A 22,483-nucleotide genomic window follows, 5' to 3' on the forward strand; every position below is an offset into this window, starting at 1 on the left:
TAGGAGTACTGGCAGACTCACTCCCAAGACCGGTGGGGCCCCTAAGAATTGGTCCTCCAGCCCTGAGGTCCTCCTATACTCGCCTCCAAGACAGATGGCCCTGCAGACAGATGGGACTCCGAGACCCACAGTTCCCCCAGAGAGACGGCCCCGACACCGCACTATGGACACAACCCCTCTTTCCCCTCCCTTCACACAGCCGTCGCTGCCTCAGCCTCGTGAGCTTCCCCCAGGCCGCCTGCCCAACGGGCTTGAACCACCCGAGCGGACACCTCGGCCGGACCGGCCGCGGGCGCGGGACCGGCCCAAGCCGCGACGGCGGCCGCGGCCCCGAGAGGGTGGTGAGGGCGGAGGAAGCCGGCGCTCGCGCTCTGCCCCGGCACAAAGCAGCTCGGCTCCGGCGCCTCCACCACCGCCCACTCACACAGTACAGCACGAGGGCTTCCTGCTGCGCAAGCGCGAGCTTGACGCTAACCGCAAGTCGTCAAACCGGTGAGCGTGTGGGCGGGGCTTTGGAAAGCTGGTCGCGAGCTCGGTGTCCACGAGTGACTAGGTGGGCCTAAGGAGCGGGTGGGTGTCCAACTAGTGGCGGAGTGGGCGTGGTTTTTAAACGGGCCTGACTTAATTTCAAGGACTCAAGCAATGAACCAGAGGAGTGGGGCTTAGATGGGAGCAGGACCTGAATAAAATATTCCAAACGTGAATAAATTGCGACCCAATCGCATAACAGCTAATCCAGGAGTTAGTTAAAATAGCAAACTGGATGTGGGGTCTCGTCTAGAGGGTTTCAATGGCTCGTGAAATGGAGCCTGGATATGTCCATCCAACTAATGAGTGGGGTGTGTCCACCCTCGAAGTTTCATATCCCGGGAAGATCTGAAAAGGGGCGGAGCCCAAACTCTGAGGGCTGAGGGCATCTCATATAGGTTTCCAAATGGGGGCCAAACAGTGATGTATTTACTCTTGGAGCCCAGCTCCTGGTTATACACCCCTTTTTGTCCAACTTGGAGGCAGAATCTGGGGAGAGGTGAAGCCCAAAAGGATAGCACTGGCCAACAAACAGTTAGGTGAGGCCTATATCCAAGATGTGAAATGGTCAGAACAGCCTGAGATTGCCTGTGGGGTCTCAGGTAGTCTTTCTTCCTTGTGCTGAGGCCAAGGTGGGAATAAACAGGGTCACCTTGGTATATTTTGCTCTTGAGGGACTTCCTCCTCCCCAGTTGGGACTTTGGCTCAATTGGGGAGACAGGAATTCCTCATTCCAGGCAGTAGACCAATAGCTCTCCTTTCAGGAGATTCTGTGGGAGGTGGAGTGGCTATAATAGCTAGGAGCATGCCCAAGCAAAGGCTTATGGAGGAGACAGCTTAAGTCTTGCCTTCTAGAAACTCAGTGTGGGAGGGGATAAGGAAGGGCAACCCCAGCAGGACCAGCCTGGGCAAAGAAAGGCTCAGTACTAGGGTGACTGGTTAGTTCGGTTGGTTGGAGTGTGGTGCTGATAATGCCCAGGTTGCTGGTTCGGTCCCCACTTAGGCCACTGTGAGCTGCGCCCTCCCTAGAGGAGTCAGCTGTGCCATTGTCGCATGTGCCATTGTAGCATGGAAGCAATGTGTAACCAATGACCATGGCTGTTCCCCAATTAAAAAAAAAAAGAAAGGCTCGGTACCGAGAGACTTAGACCCTGCCCTCAGCTCAGGAACAGCCATAGGAAGGACACCCCAAGCATATGTCCTGACTAGTGCAAAGGCCCTGAGAGAGGAAGATTCAGGCAGTTCAGCCTATGAAGGCTACTGATGAAGAGTACCTGGGCAGAGTGCTGTGACTCTGCCTTGAGCCCCATCTCGTTTCCCCAGGTCATGGGTGAATCTGTACTGCGTGCTCAGCAAGGGGGAGCTGGGCTTCTACAAGGATGCCAAGGGACCAGCATCTGGGGGTACACATGGTGGAGAGCCACTGCTGAGCCTGCACAAAGCCACCAGCGAGGTGGCTAGTGACTACAAGAAAAAGAAGCATGTCTTCAAGCTCCAGTGAGTCCCCCAGTCGGCGAGAGGGAGGGATCCAAGGCCCAGCTGCCCCCTCCCAGCAATCCCCTGCTCCCCTGGAGGACAGCTGGTGGACTCATGGGCTGATCCCTGCCCCAGATCCCCTAAGTCCTGTGTCCTCTCCTACAGGACCCAGGATGGCAGCGAGTTTTTGCTCCAGGCTAAAGATGAGGTGAGATCTGGTCCTTTCTCTCCCCTATTCAGACCTCAGGAACCACCTGGCTTGCTGGTTCCTGGTCCAGAGTGATGAGGCTGTGAGAGGGGAAGCACAAGCCTGAGTTACCAGGACTGTCATGGGAAGGTCCATGGGCAGTGAGAACCCAGAAGGAGTTCCTAACTGAGCTAGTGGAGGGCAGTGGGTGGGGGGAGGGGTGCAGGATCAGGAGGGCTGGCCAGAGGCCCCAGGACAAAGTCCAACCTCCTTGCCTTGGCCTCTGAAGTGAGATTGAAAAGATAAGAGGGAGGAGTTAGCTAAAGAAAGAGAGGGGATGATACAGGTAGAGGGAACAGCAAGTGCAAAGAACTAGAGGAGCAGAATCCCAAAGCATTCACTGTGCTTTGTGCCCAGAAGGAACTTCCTTCCGTGTGTGTGTGTGTGTGTGTGTGTGTGTGTGTGTGTGTGTGTGTTTGTCTGTAAGGAAATTGGAGACACACAAGAAAGAGTCCAGGGCAGATGTGGGTGTGTCGAGCGGGGTGGAGTCTCTGAGCACAGGGCCAGAGGAGAGTTAAAGGAGGAAGGTTTCCAGAAAGTTCCCAGGGGGCTGCATCTCAAAAGACATGGTGGGCCATTCAGAGGAGGTTCGGTTTGTCCTAAGGGCACTGGGGAGCCATGGCAGAGTTTTGAGGAAGGGAGGGTTACAGCGACGCATAAAAAAGATCCCTTTGGCTACCACTGGCAGGATAGATTGGAGAGGGCAAGAGTGGAGGTGTGGAGCCCAGGAGGTGGCCAGGGCAGGGATTCAAGTATGGGAGAACACAGGCTGGACCTAGGCAGGCTGGTGGGTGACAGAGACAGTAATGTGAGTGGACGTTGGGACTGGGGCTAAGTGGAGAGATCAGGAGAAGAGGAACAAGCGTGGAGGTGGTTTAAAGAGATGTTGAAAATAGTACTTTTTATCTCATTCAGCTTCACAAGAGGCTATGAAGTAGGCCTCTATTCTCTCCATACCTCTTTTAAATAGAGATAAAAAATAGTTTCCCATCACAGGGTTATTGTGAGAATTAAATAAGTTGATACATGTAGAGCATTTACAAGGGCCTGGTAAATGTCAGTGCTCTAAAAGTGTCTGCTAATATTATTGTGGTTTGTTGTTTATCTCTATAGTGAGAATTAGATATAATCCTATTGCATAGGAATAAGCAAATTAATCCACAAAAGAAATTACAACGGAGCCTGGAAATAAGTGCTATGAAACTGTTAGCAGCAGCAGCAGCAGCAGCAGCATCCCATTTAATAGATCAGAAAACTGACATTTAGAGAGGGCAGTCCGATTCCAGATTGACGTATTACTCAGTGTCCTCTCTTCCAAATACGGACTCTCTGTCCTGTTTCTCTCTCCAGGAGGAGATGAACGGCTGGCTGGAGGCTGTGGCTGCCTCCGTGGGGGAACACGCTGAGATCGCCCGCTGGGGACAGACACTACCCACCACGTCTTCCACAGACGAGGGCAACCCCAAGCGAGAGGCGGGGGAGCGCAGGGCCAGCGGGCGCCGGAAGTGACTTACCACCCCCAGGGCCTGACACGACTCTCTGACCCTCCTCTCGCACTGTGGACACAAAGACACTTTCTCTTCCGCAGGGGCGGGAGCCTCTAGTTCCACCAACACTGCGGACGCGCCATGACGGGCACTGGAAAGGAGGGGACTTCTCCTGCACCCCAGGAAGTGGTGCGGGGATTGCTGCCCCTATAGCCATATATCGGCCCCTTCCCGCTCGCCACCCCCACCCCAGGTGCTGGGGCTCCATTATTTTTATGCAATAACTGAGCTTAGGGGGGCGGGTAAGGGGCCAGTTGAGCCAAGCCCCATGCCTGGATCCCCAGATCCTGCCCCAGGAAGCTGGAATGGTAGGAACGATAATTCCTGCCCCCCTCTCCACCCTAGGGATGGGCACAGGGGCGCTGGTGAGGTCCCCTGGACCATCCAGGGTGCTAGGGGGTGGGGAGGGGATGCCCCCTCCCCGCCTTTACCTCACTTCCAATGCTGCCTTGATCTCTGTCTGGGAAGGGGGAGTGAAGGGGCCCTAGCCGCCGCACTCCGCCGTCTCAGAGCCATGCGGTTAATTCCTGACTTAGTTTATTTTTGCAAAACGTCGACCTCTTCCCGCCCCTCCCTCCCCCGCCCCGCATCCGCGAAGGCTTTTAATGGGAGGGACGTCAAAGCTCAAAACTACCTTCCTCTCTCCTCCCCCCTCCAGCTGTAAAAGGCACTTCGTGAGGGGAGGGGCGAGGGGAAGCCCTCCCCCTGCATGCTTCTGGCTGGAGCACCTCCTAGGGGAGTGGAGGAACAGGGTTGTGGGCAGCCCCCGATGGCCTCCTGGAGAAGCCGCTGGGGCTCGGGAGTGTGGGGCGGTGTCGCGGGCGCACACTGTATGTACCTATAATAAATCTTTGGCTTTGACGGTCTATGCTGGTTTGTTCGCGTTTCATCGGCTCCGCCTGGGAGGTTGGGGGCGGGGACAGAATGTGGCTGCGGAGAACATTTAGGTGTCTCCCTTGGTGGGGACTAATTTGGGGGTCTAAACACGTGCCCCCGACGAAGCACCTAGATGCCATTCCTAAAATGGGAAACCCAGAAGGACGCAGGAATGTTTTGCTAACCCTCGTAACCAAACTTCCCCAAAAGAGCTTCCAGGTCCGCCCCGTCTAGCACAGGAAAGGCGGGCCCCTTTAAGGAGGCGGAGAATTTAACGGCGACGAATGAGTGCTTTGTCCAATGGCCGGCGGCTCGGGGAGCCTCTGGTCCAATGAGCACGCGATGGGGGCGGGGCGGAGAGTACACCCGGAAGCCGGTGCTGGCCGGCCCGTTCGCCCGGGGGCCATGGCAGCTGCGGCGCCAGTAGCCGAGGTGGTCCCAGGTCGGGGGCCTCCGGGGGAGGTGATTCATCTGAACGTGGGAGGCAAGAGGTGAGCGTAGGCGACTCCGGAGGCCCCACCCCCAGGGGCGGGAAGCGCGGTGGGAGTACCCGCCTCTCCCGGGGGAATTGTCTTCCAGGATTGCTCCGCCCCCTGAGGGAGGCGCGGGACCCTCCACGGGGGCCTGCGGAGGGTAGGGAATTCGCCGGGTCATGGGGTAGGGTGCCGCATTCCTCATCCTCTATACATCATCTGGAGTTGGCTCACCTTTCCCGCACAGATTCAGTACCTCTCGCCAAACTCTCACCTGGATACCAGACTCCTTCTTCTCCAGGTGATTGGGAGATCGAGTTTGGGGCGGGGCCTGGGGGGCGGGAGGTGAAGGCATGGGAAGACCTAATCCGCACCCCCACCACACACACATACACACCCCGGCCCGTGACACCTGCTCTGTATCCCCTTCCTGCAGTCTTCTGAGCGGACGCATCTCGACGTTGAAAGATGAGACCGGAGCCGTGAGTAGAGCAAGAGCTGAAATGGGGCGGCGGGTTACGAGGAGGGACAGAACTCCTTCTCAACCCCGCTATTTGCCCCATCCACCCTCTGCACCCCTTCCCCGCAGATCTTCATCGACAGGGACCCCACCGTCTTCTCCCCCATCCTCAACTTCCTGCGCACCAAAGAGTTGGACCCCAGGTTTGCATGGAGGATAAAGGGGAGTCCCCCACAGGCTTCACCCCTGAGAAGTCTCTTCTTCCCTTCAGAGTGTTCACTTAAACTCCTTGATCATATTTAAATTATGTGTCCTTAGAATAATTTCCCCGAACACACACACACACACACACACACACACACACACACTTTCATTATCATCGGTCCTTAGAATCTTGATCCCGTCTAAATTTGCTACCTCTTGGGATGCTCTGTGCAGTTTTGAGACTTCCGCCTTAGAATTCTCTGCCCACTCCCACTACCCAGACTCTAACCCCTAGTCAATTCTACTAACCAGGGGTGTCCACGGTTCCAGCCTCCTCCATGAAGCCCAGTTCTATGGGCTCACTCCTCTGGGTAAGTGGGGGCCCCATTAGCATACTCACTGCATAGAAAATCAGCTCTTTAGCGATGCTCCCTCATCCCCCTTTCTCCTGAAAGAAGGTTGGGTGAGAGAGCTAATAGCACTGGATTTGGTCCTGGGTCTCTGGGCAGTGGTGGTACTCCAGGGAGAAAGGGATTGGGGGAGGGGGAAAGGGATCGGCCTCATTACCCGCCAAGTCCCAGCCTTCTAGTCCTTCCGCCTCAGTTCGTCGTCTGCAGTTGCGGGAGGAGTTGGATCGATCTTCTTGCGGAAACGTCCTCTTCAATGGTTACCTGCCTCCACCAGGTGGGCACTACTAAGGGATGGAGAGGAGGGTGGGTGGAATAAAGACTACATTTTCCATAAGGCTGCATCCCTTGGGTGCCCGTGCTGTGAGCCCTGATACAGACTATGGGGTTGTAGCTCTATATCAAATACAGGGACTTATGCTTTGAAAGGAAATAGGAAACAGCATTTCCAATGAGACAGTGGGCCAGCTAAGTCTCTTGGGGCTCCGATGCATGCCTTGGAGCCTGATGGGAGTTGTAGTCCAGGTTTGATTTCCTTGTGGGAAGGCTTAGGAAGGACTGGGGTCCTTTGCATGGAGGGGAGAAATATTAAAGGGGAGTTATTGACTATAGTCTCCATGAGACCTTGATGCAGCCAGCCCACTGGCCATGGAAAATATGCCCCAGTGGTTATGGGGAACTGGAGCCTACCAAGCTTTGTCGATTGGTAGAAGGAACAGAGTGGGGAAATTCAATATATTACTTTGTTTCCCTAACCTCAATCAATACCTACTATCTTCATGAATTTTACCAAATATGATGACCTATGCTCTTGTTTTCTTAACTTAGTTTTACTGTTTTTTTAAATCATTTTAAATAAAAGCTTTATATCACTACCTTTATACTATAAATAAGTAAGCATAAAATAAGATGCAAACATAACAGGGTTATTAAACTCTGACTAGATGCTGTTGCCTGCCAAGGGGACAGGCTTCCATTTCTTAAAAGGGAAGACTAGCAAACATTGAAGAGGTATCAGTATTATGGCAGCACCAAATTCTTTATGATGGGCTGAAAGGAACTGAAAATGGAGTAACTTGTTGTGTGATTCAATGTCACTAAATACAGTGTCTCTGCACCACCTAAATTCTTTTCACTAGGAGACTATTTTCCACACCTGGGCAAATCAGTATCTGGCCTATTTTAAGCACTTGACATGTGGCCATAACAATTATTACAATATTGTCATTCTACCCCATCTCCCTGCTCTAGTGTTCCCGGTGAAGCGGCGGAACCGGCACAGCCTGGTGGGACCCCAGCAGACAGGGGGACGCCCAGCCCCCGTTCGACGGAGTAATACCATGCCCCCCAACCTGGGCAACGCAGGGCTGCTGGGTCGAATGCTGGACGAGAAAGCCCCTCCCTCCCCTTCAGGTATGTATCTGTCTGCTGGAAGGTTGGACCAGCCAGTGGGGCTCTTGTGACCCTGCCCTGACCCCTGCTCTCCCCTCTAAGGGCTGCCGGAGGAGCCAGGGATGGTGCGCCTGGTGTGTGGACACCACAACTGGATCGCCGTGGCCTATACTCAGTTTCTCGTCTGCTACAGGTGCTTGGGGAGGGTGGTGGCGGAGGCTTTGAGCCCTGTTGATGGGGAGCATTTGAGGGTTGATGATGTCCCCCCAATCCTTCAGGCTGAAGGAAGCCTCTGGCTGGCAGCTGGTGTTTTCCAGTCCCCGCCTGGACTGGCCCATTGAGCGACTGGCGCTCACAGCCCGCGTGCTCGGTGGGGCTTTGGGTGAGCATGACAAGATGGTGGCGGCAGCCACAGGCAGTGAGATCCTGCTGTGGGCTCTACAGGCAGAAGGCAGTGGCTCCGAGATAGGTATGGCACCAGGTTTTTTCCAGAACCTTCTACCCTTTAGAATTCTACTTCAACTTGTGTTCTGAACCCAGTATTAAAATACACCCCCTATACAGTTCTCACACCCTTAAGAATTCTTTGCATTATTAGGATACTCCAACCCCTTAGAATTCCGTATCCTATTAGAATTTCTTGGCCTAGTGGAAATATCCACCCACATCTAATTCTCTCCTCCATCAGAATTCACTGCCCAGTTAGATTTTTTTGCTTTGTTGGAATTCTCCGTGCCAGTGGAATCTGAACTTTTTAAGCTCTGTGTTCCCACTGGAAATCTCTGACTTGTTAACTAATCCCTAACAAATCTCAATCCTCATGAGAACCCCCTGTAATTCCTGCTGGAACCCTCTATCCTATAAGGATTCCATGGCCAACTGAATCCTCTGGTCCTCAGAACTCTTCCTACCAGCCCTCTTCTACCCTGTGAAGTGGGGTCCTGGCTGAGCACTCCTTGCCTTCTGCAGGAGTCTTCCATCTGGGGGTGCCTGTGGAGGCCTTGTTCTTCGTTGGGAACCAGCTCATCGCCACAAGCCACACAGGACGTATTGGGGTGTGGAATGCCGTCACTAAGCACTGGCAGGTCAGAATGCTGACCAGCCTGGCTGTCCCTTTCCCAGGTGTCCAGACTGTACAGACCCAGGGAAGGGTTCCTTTCTGCCTCCCCCTAACCTGGAGAGAGTCAGCGAGCCCAGCAGTGGGCCAGAGCCTGGATGTGTGTGCTGAAGGCCTAAGGAGCATGAGGGAGGCCTTCCTGGAAGAGGGGCTGCCATACTGACAGGAAGGATAGGTGGGTTTGGAAAGGAGGAGAGAGGATTCTCCAGGCACTGGATCGGGGAGCAGGTGAGGGGAGATGGTGTAGGAGACAGAAACCCAGAGAGAGACGTGTAAATTTCTGTCAGTGTCTCTCCACCCACCCCTAGCCATGTCCAAAATGTAAAAACAATACACCTTACACCTGCAGTGCTGTTTTCTCCTGCTAAAGTATGAGTGTTTGGGAGAGAGAGACAGACAAGCAGAAAAAGGAGGGAGAAAGAGACAGGGGGAGAGAAACAGACAAATGGAAACAGGACATCAGAAAGAGGCGACACAGAGATAAAGGTAGACAGAGGAACCAGGACTGAATGACTGGTAGATGAAGGGACGCAGAGAGATAGATGGAGATGAATAGAGAAATGGCAGAAATGGCAGAGGTAAGAAGAAGTCAAGAGACAGAAGCACTGACCAAGAGACATTCAGAGACAGACACAGATTGAGATAGGCCCGGAGCAGGCAAGGCTGGAAAGAAGTGGGCCTAGACAGCACGGTGGGCTCTGGAGCTGGGAGCGGAAGGCATGTCAGGAGGGGGTGCTGCAGAGGCAAAGGCAGGGAGGGACTCCATGGCCACAGCCTGCCCTGCCTGCCCCCAGGTCCAGGAGGTGCAGCCCATCACCAGTTACGACGCAGCAGGCTCCTTCCTCCTCCTGGGCTGCAACAACGGCTCCATCTATTACGTGGGTAAGCAGCAGTCGGCACCCAGGTGCCTGAGAGCCTCTCCCAGGAAATGGGAGAGGAGGGGAGAAGCTGGGACACCTTGAACAAGCCCGCTCTACCCTCCCTGCCCAACCGCAGATGTGCAGAAGTTCCCCCTGCGCATGAAGGACAATGACCTCCTTGTCAGCGAGCTCTACCGGGACCCAGCAGAAGATGGGGTCACAGCCCTCAGCGTCTACCTCACCCCCAAGACCAGTAAGCTATGACCTGGTGCCCCCTCTGCCATTAGCAGCCTGATTCAGCTATCATTTAGTCATTCAACAAATATTCGCTGAGCACCATTTGTATATAAGCACTGTTCTAGGTGCAGGACCACGGCGAGCCCCTCCAACAGGGGCAAAATTGGCCACTAGCCATTCGTCTGTGGGTTTTTTTCCCATCTCTAAGATTACGGCATGATGCTTGCATGCCCATAAAACAAAGAGGAGGCTTGTTTTACAGTGGACGAAGCTGAGTTCCCTCATTTGGGACAGTGTTTTATTTTTTTGCCCTCAAATGCAGAGAAATGACTTAATTTTTATTTGTTTTTATAGAGATATCATTCACCTACCATAAAATTCACCATTTTAAAGTGTGCAATTCGGTGATTTTTAGTAGATTCACAAGGTTGTGCAATCATCACTACTATGTAATTCCAGAATATGATTTTTATCACCCCAAAAAGACCCTGAAATCATTAGCTTTCATATCCTATATCTCCCTCCTGACAGCCCCTAGAAACTTAATCTACTTTCTGTGTCTGTGGATTTACCTCTTCTGGACATTTCATGCAAATGGAATCATTTAATATGTGGCCTTTAGCTTCTGTTTTTTTTTTCACTTAGCATAATGGTTAATGATTTGATTTTATCTTTTATGGTTAGTACTTTCTGGATCTTAAGATATCTTTGCCTGTCCCCAGGTTATGAAGATTTCCTTCTATGTTTTCTTCTAGAAGCTTTGTAGTTTTATCTTTTACACAAAGGTCTCTCTTCCATTTCACATTAACTTATATGTATGGTGTGAGGTAAGGGTCACAGTACATTTTTTTCTAGCAGGTTTAAATTAATAATACACCTAATTTCACAGCCGGTCATCATGTAAGGCCCCTTTTTTTCTTTTTTCTTTAAGTATAGTTGGTATACAATATTATTTTGGGTGTATAATATTTGACATTTTTATACCTTACAATGTCATCACCCCATTAAGTCTGGTAATCAACTGTCACCATGCAAACTTATCATAATGTTATCGACTATATTCCTTTTCACCTTTTTCACCCATCCCCCACCCATGAGGCCCCTTTCTTATTCATTTATTCCTTTCCTCCATAACCCCCTCCCAACACCTGCCACTATTTTGTCATGATTAACATTTATCTTTTCATTTGTGTGTGTCCTTATATAATGGGTGTTTTGAACAGGTTTTGAATTTGCCTAAGTGGTACGGACTATCATCTCAGCTGTCCTCTTACTATTAAACCTGCCCTGGGTTTCATATCCATCTGTGTTGCGATGCATAACCCTAATCCATTGCTTTTAACTGCTGCACAAAATATTACAACCACATTTTCCCTACCCCAAGTCCTTCAGATGGTCCATTTTCTGACACTTGTAAGATAACTTTTTGCCCTTTGGGAAGTTGGCTAGGGCGGGGAGTCCCTCAGCCACACAGGGTTGTACTTTCTTGTCTTGCTGTCTGTCTATATACAGAGGGTGCCAAAAAAGTCTATACACGTTTTAAGAAAGGAGAACTATATTAAAATTGTAATAATATATACCGATAACAAGAGATAAATACAAGTCACGTTTGACTTCTGCAATTACAAGAAGTGCTCAAAGTGGTTACTATCAGCGTCCAGACACTTCTTGTTGACCAAAATGTCCACTTATATACATTGTTTTTGGCACTCCCAGTATGTCTCTGGTTTGTTTTTGTTTTTTTGTCTTTCTCTGTAATTCCATCTCTATATCCCTCCCTGGGACTCAGTGTCTTCACGCTCGTGTTAGCTCGCTCTCTCTGTCTTTGTTTCTCTGTCTCTGATCAGTCCCTTTGTCTCCTCTTTCCTCCTTCTCCACATTTCCTACCACTGTGCGATCTCCATCTTACCCTCTCTCCTTGCTTCCTGTTTCTGTTCTTCACCTGTCTGTCTGTCTCTCTGCCTTGGTTTCTGTCTCTCTGTGACTCTGTCCCTCTTCCTCCTTGGTCCCTCACCAGGTGACAGTGGGAACTGGATTGAGATCGCTTATGGCACCAGCTCAGGGGGCGTGCGGGTCATTGTGCAGCACCCCGAGACCGTGGGCTCAGGGCCTCAGCTCTTCCAGACCTTCACTGTGCACCGCAGCCCCGTCATCAAGATCATGTTGTCGGAGAAGCATCTCATCTCAGGTGGGCCTGCCGGGCTGCCCCAGGTGCCCATCTCCCTGCAAGAGGGGTGGTTTGGATCAGAGCACAAAACCAGGAGGGTTTCCACTGGGGAGGGACATGTAGGGAGTGACCTCCACAGGGGAGAAAAGTTTTACCTAGGACAGTAACCACAGAAGTGAGAGGATATTATAAGGGGGACCAGCCTAAGAGAGAGTGAATTATTCATCAGTTCAACAAATGTTTATTGAGCACCTACTGTGTGCCAGGCCCGGGATACAGTGATGAACAAGACAGGCCAAGTCTCTACCCTCATGGAGCAGACGTTCCAGTAGGGACAGCAGACAATCATATAATAAAAATATGTACCGGTACCAGGAAATGATGAGGGCCAGGAGAAAAAAACAAAGCTGTGTGAGTAACTAGAGAGTGTCAGGGTTACAGGAGAGTGGGTGGTTCTGGGATGGCCTTTCTGAGGAAGGACCTTTGAGCAGAAATGGGAATGAACAGTGCACATCAGTGAGGACAAGCATTCCAGGCAGAGGGAACAGGCATTGCAAAGGCTCTGCAATGGGAAGATGTTAGATGTTGCTGAGAAAAAGTGGGGAGACCCCTATGCCCGGAGTGGATTGGGCAAGGGAGAGGGTAGAGGTGATGGGACAGGTCAATGGGACCTTGTAAGCCATGGAGAAGATGGTCTTTGACCCTGGCTGAGATGGCGCTATAGGAGTGCTCTGAAAGGAGGGCTGTGACCTGATGCAGGCATTCACAGGCTCCCTCTGTCTTATGTAGGGACAGGCTGTGGGGATGGAGCAGGGAGTGGAGGGAAGAGGCTGCTGTGATGGTCTAGGTGGGAGATGAGATGGACAGGAGCAGCTGAGGGCAGTGGACAGGGTAAGGTGAGATCAGGCTTGAAATTATTTTGGAGGCAGAGCCAACAGGATTTTTTACCATTTGGAGTTCTGGGGAAGAGAATTCTCTGAAAAGGAGGAATTCAGGGGCGCCTGAATCCCGACACTTTGGAAAAGTGATCCTCCTAGGGCTGGGCTGGGGAATGTCGGACATCCACAGCCCAGCCTGACCTGCCGCCCCCTGCCCCTCAGTCTGTGCCGACAACAACCACGTGCGGACATGGTCTGTGACTCGTTTCCGAGGCATGATTTCCACCCAGCCTGGCTCCACCCCACTTGCTTCCTTCAAGATCCTGGCGCTGGAGTCTGCTGACGGGCATGGTGGCTGCAGTGCTGGCAACGACATTGGTGCTTCCTGGCCCCTGGCTCCCCACCCCACAGACCCCCCATTGGCCTCCACTGACCCCTTACCTGACCCCTGCAGACTTCTCCTAACTCCATCTGATGCCTTTGGACCTCCCTTTACTCCCAGTTCCCCCTGTTGACTTCAGTTAACCCCACTGATTCCTGCTGACTGCCACTTGACCCAGGACCACCCCCATCCCTGATGTACCTGAACCCACTGACTGTTGCTGACCCCCCAGCCCTGTCTGACCTCACCCAACTTCAACAATCTGGAGATGGGGACCTAGTCCTGGGATGGGGGGACAGGGGGGTCATCCGTGGGGAGGGGGCAGAGCCTTGGGGTCTGGAGGTCCCTGAGACCCAGCAGGCCTGACGCCCACCCCTGTCTGGCCCAGGCCCCTATGGTGAGCGGGACGATCAGCAAGTGTTCATTCAGAAGGTGGTGCCCAGCGCCAGCCAGCTCTTCGTGCGCCTTTCATCTACTGGCCAGCGGTGAGGACCATCCCATCCCACGGGGAGGGCAGTCAGAGGGAAAAGCGAGAGGCCAGCTGGGTCACAGAGGCCAGACGGTCCCAGCCAAGGGGCATTAAAGGAGCAAGCGCTGGGAGACGGCATGAGCCTGGTCCAGATTTGGGGGCTAGAGGTATCAAAGGTATGACATGTGTGGTTGAGAGTGAAGCTAGAGAAGCTGGCACCTGTGCTGGACCTCAGAGACTGCCCAGTGTAGTCAGGGTGGGAGCCCAGGCAGAGGGATCAGGGTCAGGATGGGGCGCCCCGGCAGACAGGCCATGTACAAAGGCTGAGAATGGCTAAATAGGGTAGCCAGCGAAGTGTACGTGGTCCCTGGGGGCCAGAGCATGGAACTGGAGATGAGCAATGGGGCTGCCGAGGGGCAGGGCCTTGTCGATCACATGGAGGAGCTGAGACTGTCCTGCTTGTATCATGTACTGGGAGCCATAGTCACCATGAGGGGGATGGACTAGAGGTTGGATAGGAGGCCAAGAGCCCAGGGAGGAGGCTGGACAGGTCCGTGGCCAGAGAGAGCAGGGCTTGACCAGGGTGACAGGGCAGGGAGGAGGGGATGGTGGGAGAGAAGGAGGCCAAGGGAATGGCCGTGGCAATGATAGGAGGTGAGAGAGGCACCTAGGATGAGACTCAGGCCCTTACTGAGATAGGAACAGGGAGCAGCAGGTTTGGGGGAGAGTTCTGATGCCCACTTGAGACACATGGTGGGTGTGCGGGTGGGGGACATCTAGAGGGCTGCTGGCCTCTTGGGACTGGAACCCTAGAGAGTAGATTGGGGAACAGTGAAGAAGCTTGGGGGTGGAAAGGCAGGAATGAAAGCCATACAGTGGGGACTGTGGCCCAGGAAGGGTGTCAGGATGAGAAGAGGGACCAGGCCAGGCCCTGGTGTGGCCAGGGTGACCCCTCCTTCCTCCCTTTCAGGGTGTGTTCAGTGCGCTCAGTGGATGGCTCACCCACCACCGCCTTCACAGTACTCGAGTGTGAGGGTTCTCGACGGCTCGGCTCTCGGCCCAGGCGCTACCTGCTCACCGGCCAGGCCAATGGCAGCCTGGCCATGTGGGACCTAACCACTGCCATGGACGGTCTTGGCCAGGCCCCTGGTACTGCCCACCCCACCTCAATCCTGTCCCAAGCCCCACAGACTCTCCCTGAACTCTCTCACAACCTACTTCATCATGACCTCCCTCCCCAAGCTCTTGCCCTCTGACCCCTTTTTCTGCACCCTAACCCTTCTTTGCCCTTGATTTTCAACCTGGTCCAGCTTCTGACTCCTGTCTCTTGACCCTTGCATCTTGTTTTCCGATCGCAACTTCAATCCTCGCACATGACCTTTGTCCCTTGCCCTCTAACCTGTGTCTTGCCCTTGACTCTGCTTCCTTGCCCCCCAGCAGGTGGCCTGACAGAAGAAGAGCTAATGGAACAGCTGGAGCAGTGCGAGCTAGCCCCACTGGCTTCTTCACGGAGCTCTCTCCCCAGCCCCTCGCCCCGCACCTCTCTCACCAGGTAGACATGATTCCACTTCCCCTTCTGTGCAGCGGGGGAGAGGGTGGAACATGGTGGCCTTGGGGGTGGTGGTGTCCTAGCTGCTCCATGATGCACACACATGACCCTCATCACCTCCTCAGTCTCCACTCAGCTTCCAGTAACACCTCCTTGTCTGGCCGCCGTGGGAGCCCCAGCCCCCCACAGGCTGAGGCCCGGCGCCGTGGGGGAGGCAGCTTTGTGGAACGCTGCCAAGAACTGGTGCGGAGTGGGCCAGAGCCCCGACGACCACCGACACCAGCCCCCCGGCCCTCCACAGGCCTCGGGGCTCCCCTTGCACCCCCCAAGATGAAGCTCAATGAAACTTCCTTCTGAATGCAGCTGCCATGGTGCCTTTGGATACCCAGGTCCTGGGGACTCGGGTGCCTCCCCGCTTCCTTTCAGAGTCCTGGGTTCAGGGCCAGGGCTTCCTTGGAGTGGTCACTGTTACTAGGTCCCTACTGTTCCCCTGTTCTGGAGCCAAAGTCACCCTTCCCTAATAAAGTTCTCACTGCCAACACCTTGCTTACATTCTTAGAGGATTTTGGGACCCCCACGGAAAGGGTGGGAGAGATGTTGGGCTCGACCAGGTCCCTGGCTGTAGATTCAGAAACACCAACCTCTCCTGTTTATGTAGAGAAAGAGAACGTATAAGTTTACATTTCAGCTTCAGGCATGGCTGTATCCAGGGGTTCAAACTCTCATCCAGGTTGTCTTTTCATTTTTTGGTTTTGCTTTCCTCTGGGATGCATCATTCTCAGTCAGGTTTTCCCCTCTCTGCCAAAATAACTTCAGGTAGCTCCTGAACAACGTTTTATCTCTAGCAGTGGCAGAAATCACAACTGATTCTCATTGGCTTGAATTGAGTCAGATTGCCACCCCCTGAACCAATCACTATGGCTAGTGAATGGAGGCCTTCCATTGTTCAGGGGGTCGTATACCCTCACAACCCAGGAGGTGAGGTCAGCCCTATGTTGACAGAGTGGAGGAGGAGTTCCTGAAAGGTGAATCAGGGTTCTGTTACCACCAGCAGGGATGAACGGCTACAGGTCAGTGGAAACATAGCTGTTGGCCACGTGATTGGCACATCCTTAACATTTATACCCCAAACCTCACCACTGCAAACACCTTGCCCACATTCCTGGCTGCCCCGTCTTTTACCCTTTTCCTGCCCACACCAGAGAGGCTTTGTGGGGACAGGTTCAGTTCACTCCAGCCTGATGTCCTTGGGATTTTCCCCAAAATAATACCTGTTCCTAAGGCACCTCCTCAGGGAAGTTTTCAGCATCTTTTTCTTGGGCCAATGAAGAGGAAAGACTGTGGGCCAGAGTAGGAACAAAAGATTTTACAATATGTTAATTCCAGAATCCCAGAGTTTCTGCAATGCCAGAGCTGTAACATGGTGGAGAGGAGGGCTAGAATGTTAAGGAATAGAGCACACGGGGAGATCCTAGAGTTGTAGTGGATGAACAATGTTAGAGTTCTTTCTCTGCACATCAGAGAATCCAGACTGTAGAAGTTCTTGACAAAAGACCTGGAAAGTCAATGGTTCTAGAACAGGGGAGTGTTCTAGAATGCCTATGACTCTATACCAGTAGGAATATTTTCCATGCCAGGGATTCTGGAATGCTAAGAATTATAAGACACAGAGAAGAATCTGAATTTCTAGGAAATCTAGAGCTTAGGGGAATTCTGGAATGCCAACCCTTCTAGACCACTAGAGGGTTTGTTAGCTTTCCAAAAAATCCATAATGGCAAGAGGTTCTAGACTGTCAGAGAATCGGATGGGAGGTCTATACTGTGAGTGATTCTAAAGCATGAGTGTTCTGGAATGCCTGTGCATTTTAAACTCTGGAAATGTTTTTATGTGGCAGGACATTCAGGGGATGTTTGGATATTAGGAAGTCTAGACCATAGGAGTAGATGGGGATGTCAGGGACTCTATGGGGGATCATGGGGGAGTTTTGTAATGCTTGCAGGTCTAAAATACTGAGGTGTTTTTTTTCCATGCCAGGGAATCCAGAAAGTGTGTTTCTGGAATGCTAGTGATTCTAGAACCAAGAGAGAGAATTTCAGAAAATCTAGAGCACTAAAGAGATTTGTGTGTGTGTGTGTGTGTGTGTGTGTGTGTGTGTTCATTAATAGGAGGCATAAAACAGTGTGTGTGTGTGTGAGCATATACTGGGGGGGCAAGTTTCTGGAATGCCACAGCTCTAGAACTCAGGCTTCTGAAGGGTTGAGATCAGATCAGTATCCAAGGAGTGACATAGAAACGACCCTGGGGCTGGCCAAATGGCGCATTGGTTAAGAGTTGGCTTGAGATGCCAGCTCTGAGCAGCAGGGCCCTGGTTTGGATCCCAGATGAGAGCCAGTGACTCTGCGCCCTCTACAGCTAAGATGGTGAACAACAGCTCAACCTGGAGCTGGGCTGCCATGAGTTGCCAGCGACGGTGTAGGCTGCAGTGGGCTGCTGTAAAAAGCTACCTTGAGCAGCTGGCAGCTGGAGTGAGCTGCCAAGAGCCGCTGTGAGTGGCTGTCCAGAGGCCAACGACCCATCTGCCTCACTCAGGAAGAGCTCAATGATAATACCAACATGGGCCAGTGAAGTGACGTCCTCCACAACTAAACTGAAGAATAAAAGGACAGTAACTTGTCTGTTCCCCTTCCCCAATTCCCCAATGCTGTTCCCCTCCCCCAATTCCCCAATAAAATCTTTTAAAAAAAAGAAAAAAAGAAAGGACCCTGGAGGAAAGCGGCAGTGATAGGGATTGAAGGCTGGGGACTCCAAATGCTGGGGGGGAGGGGAAGCCCACGCCATCCCCGGAAGTTGCAATGGTGAGCCAGAGGCTGTTACCTAGCAACGAGCATTGAAGAAACCCTGGATCCCAGGCAGAAAGGAGAAATTTCCGCAGCGCCCCCAGCAAATGCTCCAGCCAAAGGGTAGGAGGTGCGGAGGGGGGGCAACAGGGGCAGGGACACGCTGTCCTGCAGGTCTATGTTAGTAGAGATGGGGGTGCTGCACAAAGACAGGGACACGGAGCATATTCACGAATATGACAACCCACCAATGCCTGTGAATGAGGGGGTGGGGGGAGCCTTAGTCGTTACTGTTTCAAGGGGCTGTGGGTCCCTGGACAGTGAGTGGGCCCAGAGTTCTGGGTGTCAGTGTGTGATGGAGGCGTGGATTGCTGTAGGTAGCAGTAACGGTGTTGAGTGTGGCTGTGAGTCAGCCCGTGTGCCTCACTGTAACCGGGGAGGGTGAAGGGGTCCCTTGCTCCCTTGTACACCTTCCATTGGAAGAACTAGCAGGAGTGGGGGATGAAGACAAAGCTGAATCTGTTGCTCTTAGTCTAGGGTCAGCCCTATGGTTAGGGCGGGTGGCCTAGCACCCTGTGTGGGCGGAGCCTGGGAATCCACTGGAGGCGGGGCTAATGCTACAGAACTGGAAATCTTAAGAATTAAACTGCTGTGATATGGGACCTGGAAACCCTGGAGGCGGGGCAAACGTGAAAGGGGTGGGGCTTTGGATCCTAAGTGTGGGGGCCTCTCCCCAATTCTCTGCAGGAAGGAGTGTGGCCTGAAACTTAGAGAAGTGGGCAACTGGGGGGCGGGGTCTGAAGCTCTGGGGGCGGTGCCTTTGAGGAAGAGAGGTAGGGTTTGTAATTCCAAGGAAAGAAGGTGGGGCCTTGAATTTATAATGAAGGAAAGGGTTGGGCTTGAGACCCTCTGAGGCTGTGATCAGGGCCTGGAGCCTAAAGCGGGTACAAAGGGCCTGAGGCCTTCTGTGGCTTGAGGCTCCTAACCGCAAAGGTCCCTAGGAAATGAGGGGACTGGAATTCTCTAGGGAGACAGTCTACAATTCTGGGAGTAGCAGGGGTGCTCTTGGGAACCTTTAAAGATTCAGGCAGAAAGGGGCATCTGGTACCCTTTAGGGGCGGCCAGTGGATAGGGGTTCATGGAGGAAAGCAGAGGAGGGAGGCCTCTGGGAGCAGAGTCTGTGGGTCCAGGTGGAGTCTGGGTCCTCTGAGGGGCAGAGGCTACAGCCTTCTGAGGAACAAGCTATTGTTTATTGAGCATGGAACCCCTGAAACACAGGACCAGGAGAAAGGGCCAATCCTTTGGGAAGGTCCAGAATGGGCCTGGAACCCTTAGGGAGGCCAGACCCTGGGCCTAGTTCAGAATGAGCGCTCGTCCCCAGAATCCTGAGTGTCTCACATGCACATGAGAAGTGGGCACCAGTGGGGGCTCCCAGCATCTACACCAGTCAGGGAGCAAATGCTGATCGAATTCTCCCACAACTGCGAGCTGAGGGATGAGGCCTGCCTGTGGGACTCTAGTTTAGGAGACCCTGCCCACGGCCTACGCATCCCTCCCAGTCGTGGGAGGGATCCCAACACCTCTATACTTAGGCCTCTCCTTCACGAGAGGGTTCACTAAGTCAATACCCGACTCCCCAATATCCCTCCACAGCACTGAGAACTCCAAGCAGGCCCCAGGGCCCCCCGCCCGACACCTGTCCCTCTAGCCCCGCCCCTGTCACCTCCCTATTGGCTGCACGGGCAGCGCCCCTGACGGCTCCGGGCTCTGATTGGCGAGAAGTTCGCAGCCCGCGGCTGGGATGGTGGAGAAAATGAGTCGGCCTCGGGCGGGGTCGGGGGACGGGGCGGCGCCGAGCCGGACCCGCTGGACAGACGGCCGGCCTGGAGCGGGACTCCACGCCGGACACGATGCGGCGGTCTGGCTCCAGCGGCCGCCGCCCCCTCCTGATGGTGCTTCTGGTGCTGCTGGTGTTGCTCCTCGCAGCTACCGCTTCTGCCACCAGCCCCAGCCCCAGCCCCAGTCCCAGCCAGGCCGTCGAGGCTGCGGTGATCCCGGGCCGCCCATCCGGGTAAGCCCCGCTGCACCCCGCTCTTCCTTGTGCCCCCTGCATCCTATAAGCCTGGTGGTCCGGAAGGCCCAGGACTAGAGGACTTAGGGAGAATCGAACCCACTTTTTCCGGGTGGGGGTGAAAGAGCCAGAGCCCTGGGATTTATTAAGTCCCCCTATTTTGTAGGGGTTAGAATCGGGGGGTGGGGGGAACTGAGAGTTTGACGGGAGGAGTCCCCTCTTGTGTGTATGATAGAGATGGATGTGGCTCCAGGGAATTCTAGGGGTTTTTTTTCGGAGAAGGGTCCCAGTTTGTCTGGGGGCGGGGCTTTGAGTTCTAGGATGATAGCTGGGTGGGGCCCTTGAGCTGGGATGGGGGTCCCCAAGCTTCTTGGATGCTTAAGAAGGAAGAGTATGGGAGGTTATGAAGGAACTTTGTGGAAGATTTGAGATGTCCTGGTTTTCTAGGGTTTGGGGGGGTCCCTGGATTAATAAAAGGGACCCTTGGATTTCCCTAATGAGTTAAGAAGACGTGGACTTTTGGGTTGATGGCGGAGGGGCTTGTGGAGAATTGTGCGGGCGGCGGGGGCGGTGTGTGTGTTTCTCAGGGTTCCTGAGGGTGGGGGATGCTCTAGTGTCCTAGAATTAGGGGATATCAGGCTTGAATGAGGTACCAGTGATTTCAAGTCAATAGATCCAGAATTTCCTATAGATTTGGGGGTTATAGCCACCCTTTCTGTATACAGTGACGAGAGCTAAGGAAACGGTCTGCCCAGCACCCCCACCCCCCGCCCTGCAACCCAGCGCTCCGTTACAAAGGCCCCGGGCTCTGCTCCCGCCTTGGTCTCTGCGAATGCGTTTAGTAACCCGAGCCGCGCCGGGGGCGGGGCCGGGAAGGGGTTAACACGGAGAAAAGAGGGGAGGGATGACGGCAAGATCGGGGGTCCCGGAGGTTAACACCCGGGCGGCCCCCTTCCCCACTGGATCCCACCCGTGTGGAAAGAGTCCACGAGCCCGATGTCCCCTTCGGAGCGTCCTGCCACTGCCCTTCTCTCGAGGCCTGCACGCGCGCCCTCGTCCCTCATCCCCCTAAGCCTGAGGATAATGGATTTGTCTGGGGGGCCCCTTGGTTGCGACGCACTTGCGTCCGAGCTGAGGACTCCGCTACCCAGAATCTGAGAACCTCTGGGCGCGGGGATTTCTCCAAGAACGACTCCTTCCTCCTGGTCAGGCGGGAAACTGAGGCCCAAAGACCAGGAGACGCTGGCTCCGGGACACACGAGCATTCAAGGGCAGGAACAGGCTAGAACTCAGGCCTCTGGATTCCCAGTCCTGGGCCGTGGCTCCTTCTGTACCCCCTTCCACCTCAGCACCCTGCTGGACCCACAGTCGAAGGAGGACCTCCCTCCCTAGCCGCCGAGGCCTGTGGAAGTGGCGCCACCTGTCGGCCACGCGCGGGATGATGGCTGAGTCCAGGACAGGGATGTGCGGGGAGGGAGCGGTTCTAGATTCCTAGACTATCCGGGCTGGGAAATGCGCTTAGAAATCTCTTGTCTTTTTCTAAAAATCGTTTATTAAAAATACTTTAACATGTGCTTTCCAATAATACGTAGCCTTCAAACACTTCAGAAAACAAATAAGAATAAGGTTGCTGTGATCTTCATCCCCAGAGTCTAAGCCAGTTTGCCTCCCATTGTACAGATAGGGAAACTGAGGCATTGAGCGCAGTGCCTCAAATTGGCCACACTCCTGTTTAGAGCCTTATCTTGGCTTTCCCTCCCCTATCTCCATTGACCTCCTCTGGGGAGCTCTAGAGCGGTAGGGGCCTGAGTGACTTCCACCTCTCTGTTTGTAGTGTTGCTGCTTGTCGCTGCTGCCCAGGCCGATCACCTAGGAGGAGCCGCTGCTTCAGAGGTGGGTTCTTCTAGGTGGGGTGTAGGTAGGGGGTGAAACGGGGTGGGAGCAGAAGGGCAGGGGGCCTACCTTCATCCCAGCTGGAGAGCTGGATGTATTTACTGGAAAGAAGGGCCCTGTCCTGTCCTTCTCCACTTAGTCCCTGGCTGTCTCTGAAGCCTCCTGCAGGGTCCAGAGCTGCCTGTCGGGAAAGTGTGCAGGCCCTCAGCGGTGCCTGACATCAGCACTCCCATCGCTGCCGAGCCCCAGCGCCAGCCCCAGCGTGAGGAAGAGACAGGTGTCCCTTAACTGGCAGCCGCTGACGTGAGTGTGCGATCCTTCCCCTACCAAATGCTCAGGAGCTCCCAGCTCCACCACCATTTCCGGCACATTTCACTCTGCTCCCTGGGTTTCCTCCTCCAGCTTGTTTCTC

The 22,483-nt window shown here is 53.7% G+C and overlaps 3 protein-coding genes across 7 annotated transcripts in view; all 3 read left to right on the forward strand.

Annotated features, from left to right (window-relative positions):
• SPTBN4 (spectrin beta, non-erythrocytic 4) overlaps positions 1–4,664 on the forward strand; it is a 75,602-nt gene extending 70,938 nt beyond the window's left edge. For all 4 annotated transcript variants that reach the window (XM_019629776.1, XM_019629779.1, XM_019629780.1 and 1 more), the window contains 4 exons: positions 200–492; positions 1,852–2,025; positions 2,170–2,212; positions 3,602–4,664. In XM_019629776.1, the coding sequence (XP_019485321.1) occupies positions 200–492; positions 1,852–2,025; positions 2,170–2,212; positions 3,602–3,760 (669 nt within the window). In that variant the 3' untranslated portion in view covers positions 3,761–4,664. The remainder of the gene's footprint in view (positions 1–199; positions 493–1,851; positions 2,026–2,169; positions 2,213–3,601) is intronic.
• A 377-nt stretch (positions 4,665–5,041) lies between these two features.
• Positions 5,042–15,810, forward strand: SHKBP1 (SH3KBP1 binding protein 1). 2 transcript variants are annotated; one of them, XM_019629727.1, is made up of 18 exons: positions 5,042–5,165; positions 5,395–5,448; positions 5,584–5,629; positions 5,737–5,810; positions 6,124–6,182; positions 6,415–6,495; positions 7,470–7,631; positions 7,713–7,803; positions 7,889–8,079; positions 8,580–8,695; positions 9,522–9,609; positions 9,724–9,840; positions 11,842–12,012; positions 13,092–13,247; positions 13,640–13,736; positions 14,691–14,869; positions 15,158–15,272; positions 15,395–15,810. In XM_019629727.1, the coding sequence occupies exons 1-18, from the start codon at positions 5,080–5,082 to the stop codon at positions 15,624–15,626; spliced, it is 2,115 nt and encodes a 704-aa protein (XP_019485272.1). In that variant the 5' UTR covers positions 5,042–5,079; the 3' UTR covers positions 15,627–15,810. The 2 variants fall into 2 exon arrangements, with proteins under 2 accessions (XP_019485272.1, XP_019485274.1); XM_019629729.1 differs by having other exon boundaries at positions 15,161–15,272; positions 15,395–15,808.
• A 2,389-nt stretch (positions 15,811–18,199) lies between these two features.
• Positions 18,200–22,483, forward strand: part of LTBP4 (latent transforming growth factor beta binding protein 4) — a 36,200-nt gene continuing 31,916 nt past the window's right edge. Inside the window, exons 1-3 of the mRNA XM_019629804.1 lie at positions 18,200–18,230; positions 22,013–22,071; positions 22,211–22,374. Of these exons, the coding sequence (XP_019485349.1) occupies positions 18,215–18,230; positions 22,013–22,071; positions 22,211–22,374 (239 nt within the window). The 5' untranslated portion in view covers positions 18,200–18,214. The remainder of the gene's footprint in view (positions 18,231–22,012; positions 22,072–22,210; positions 22,375–22,483) is intronic.

Source organism: Hipposideros armiger, unplaced genomic scaffold (assembly GCF_001890085.2).
Source record: "Hipposideros armiger isolate ML-2016 unplaced genomic scaffold, ASM189008v1 scaffold_867, whole genome shotgun sequence".
Lineage (NCBI taxonomy): Eukaryota > Metazoa > Chordata > Mammalia > Chiroptera > Hipposideridae > Hipposideros > Hipposideros armiger.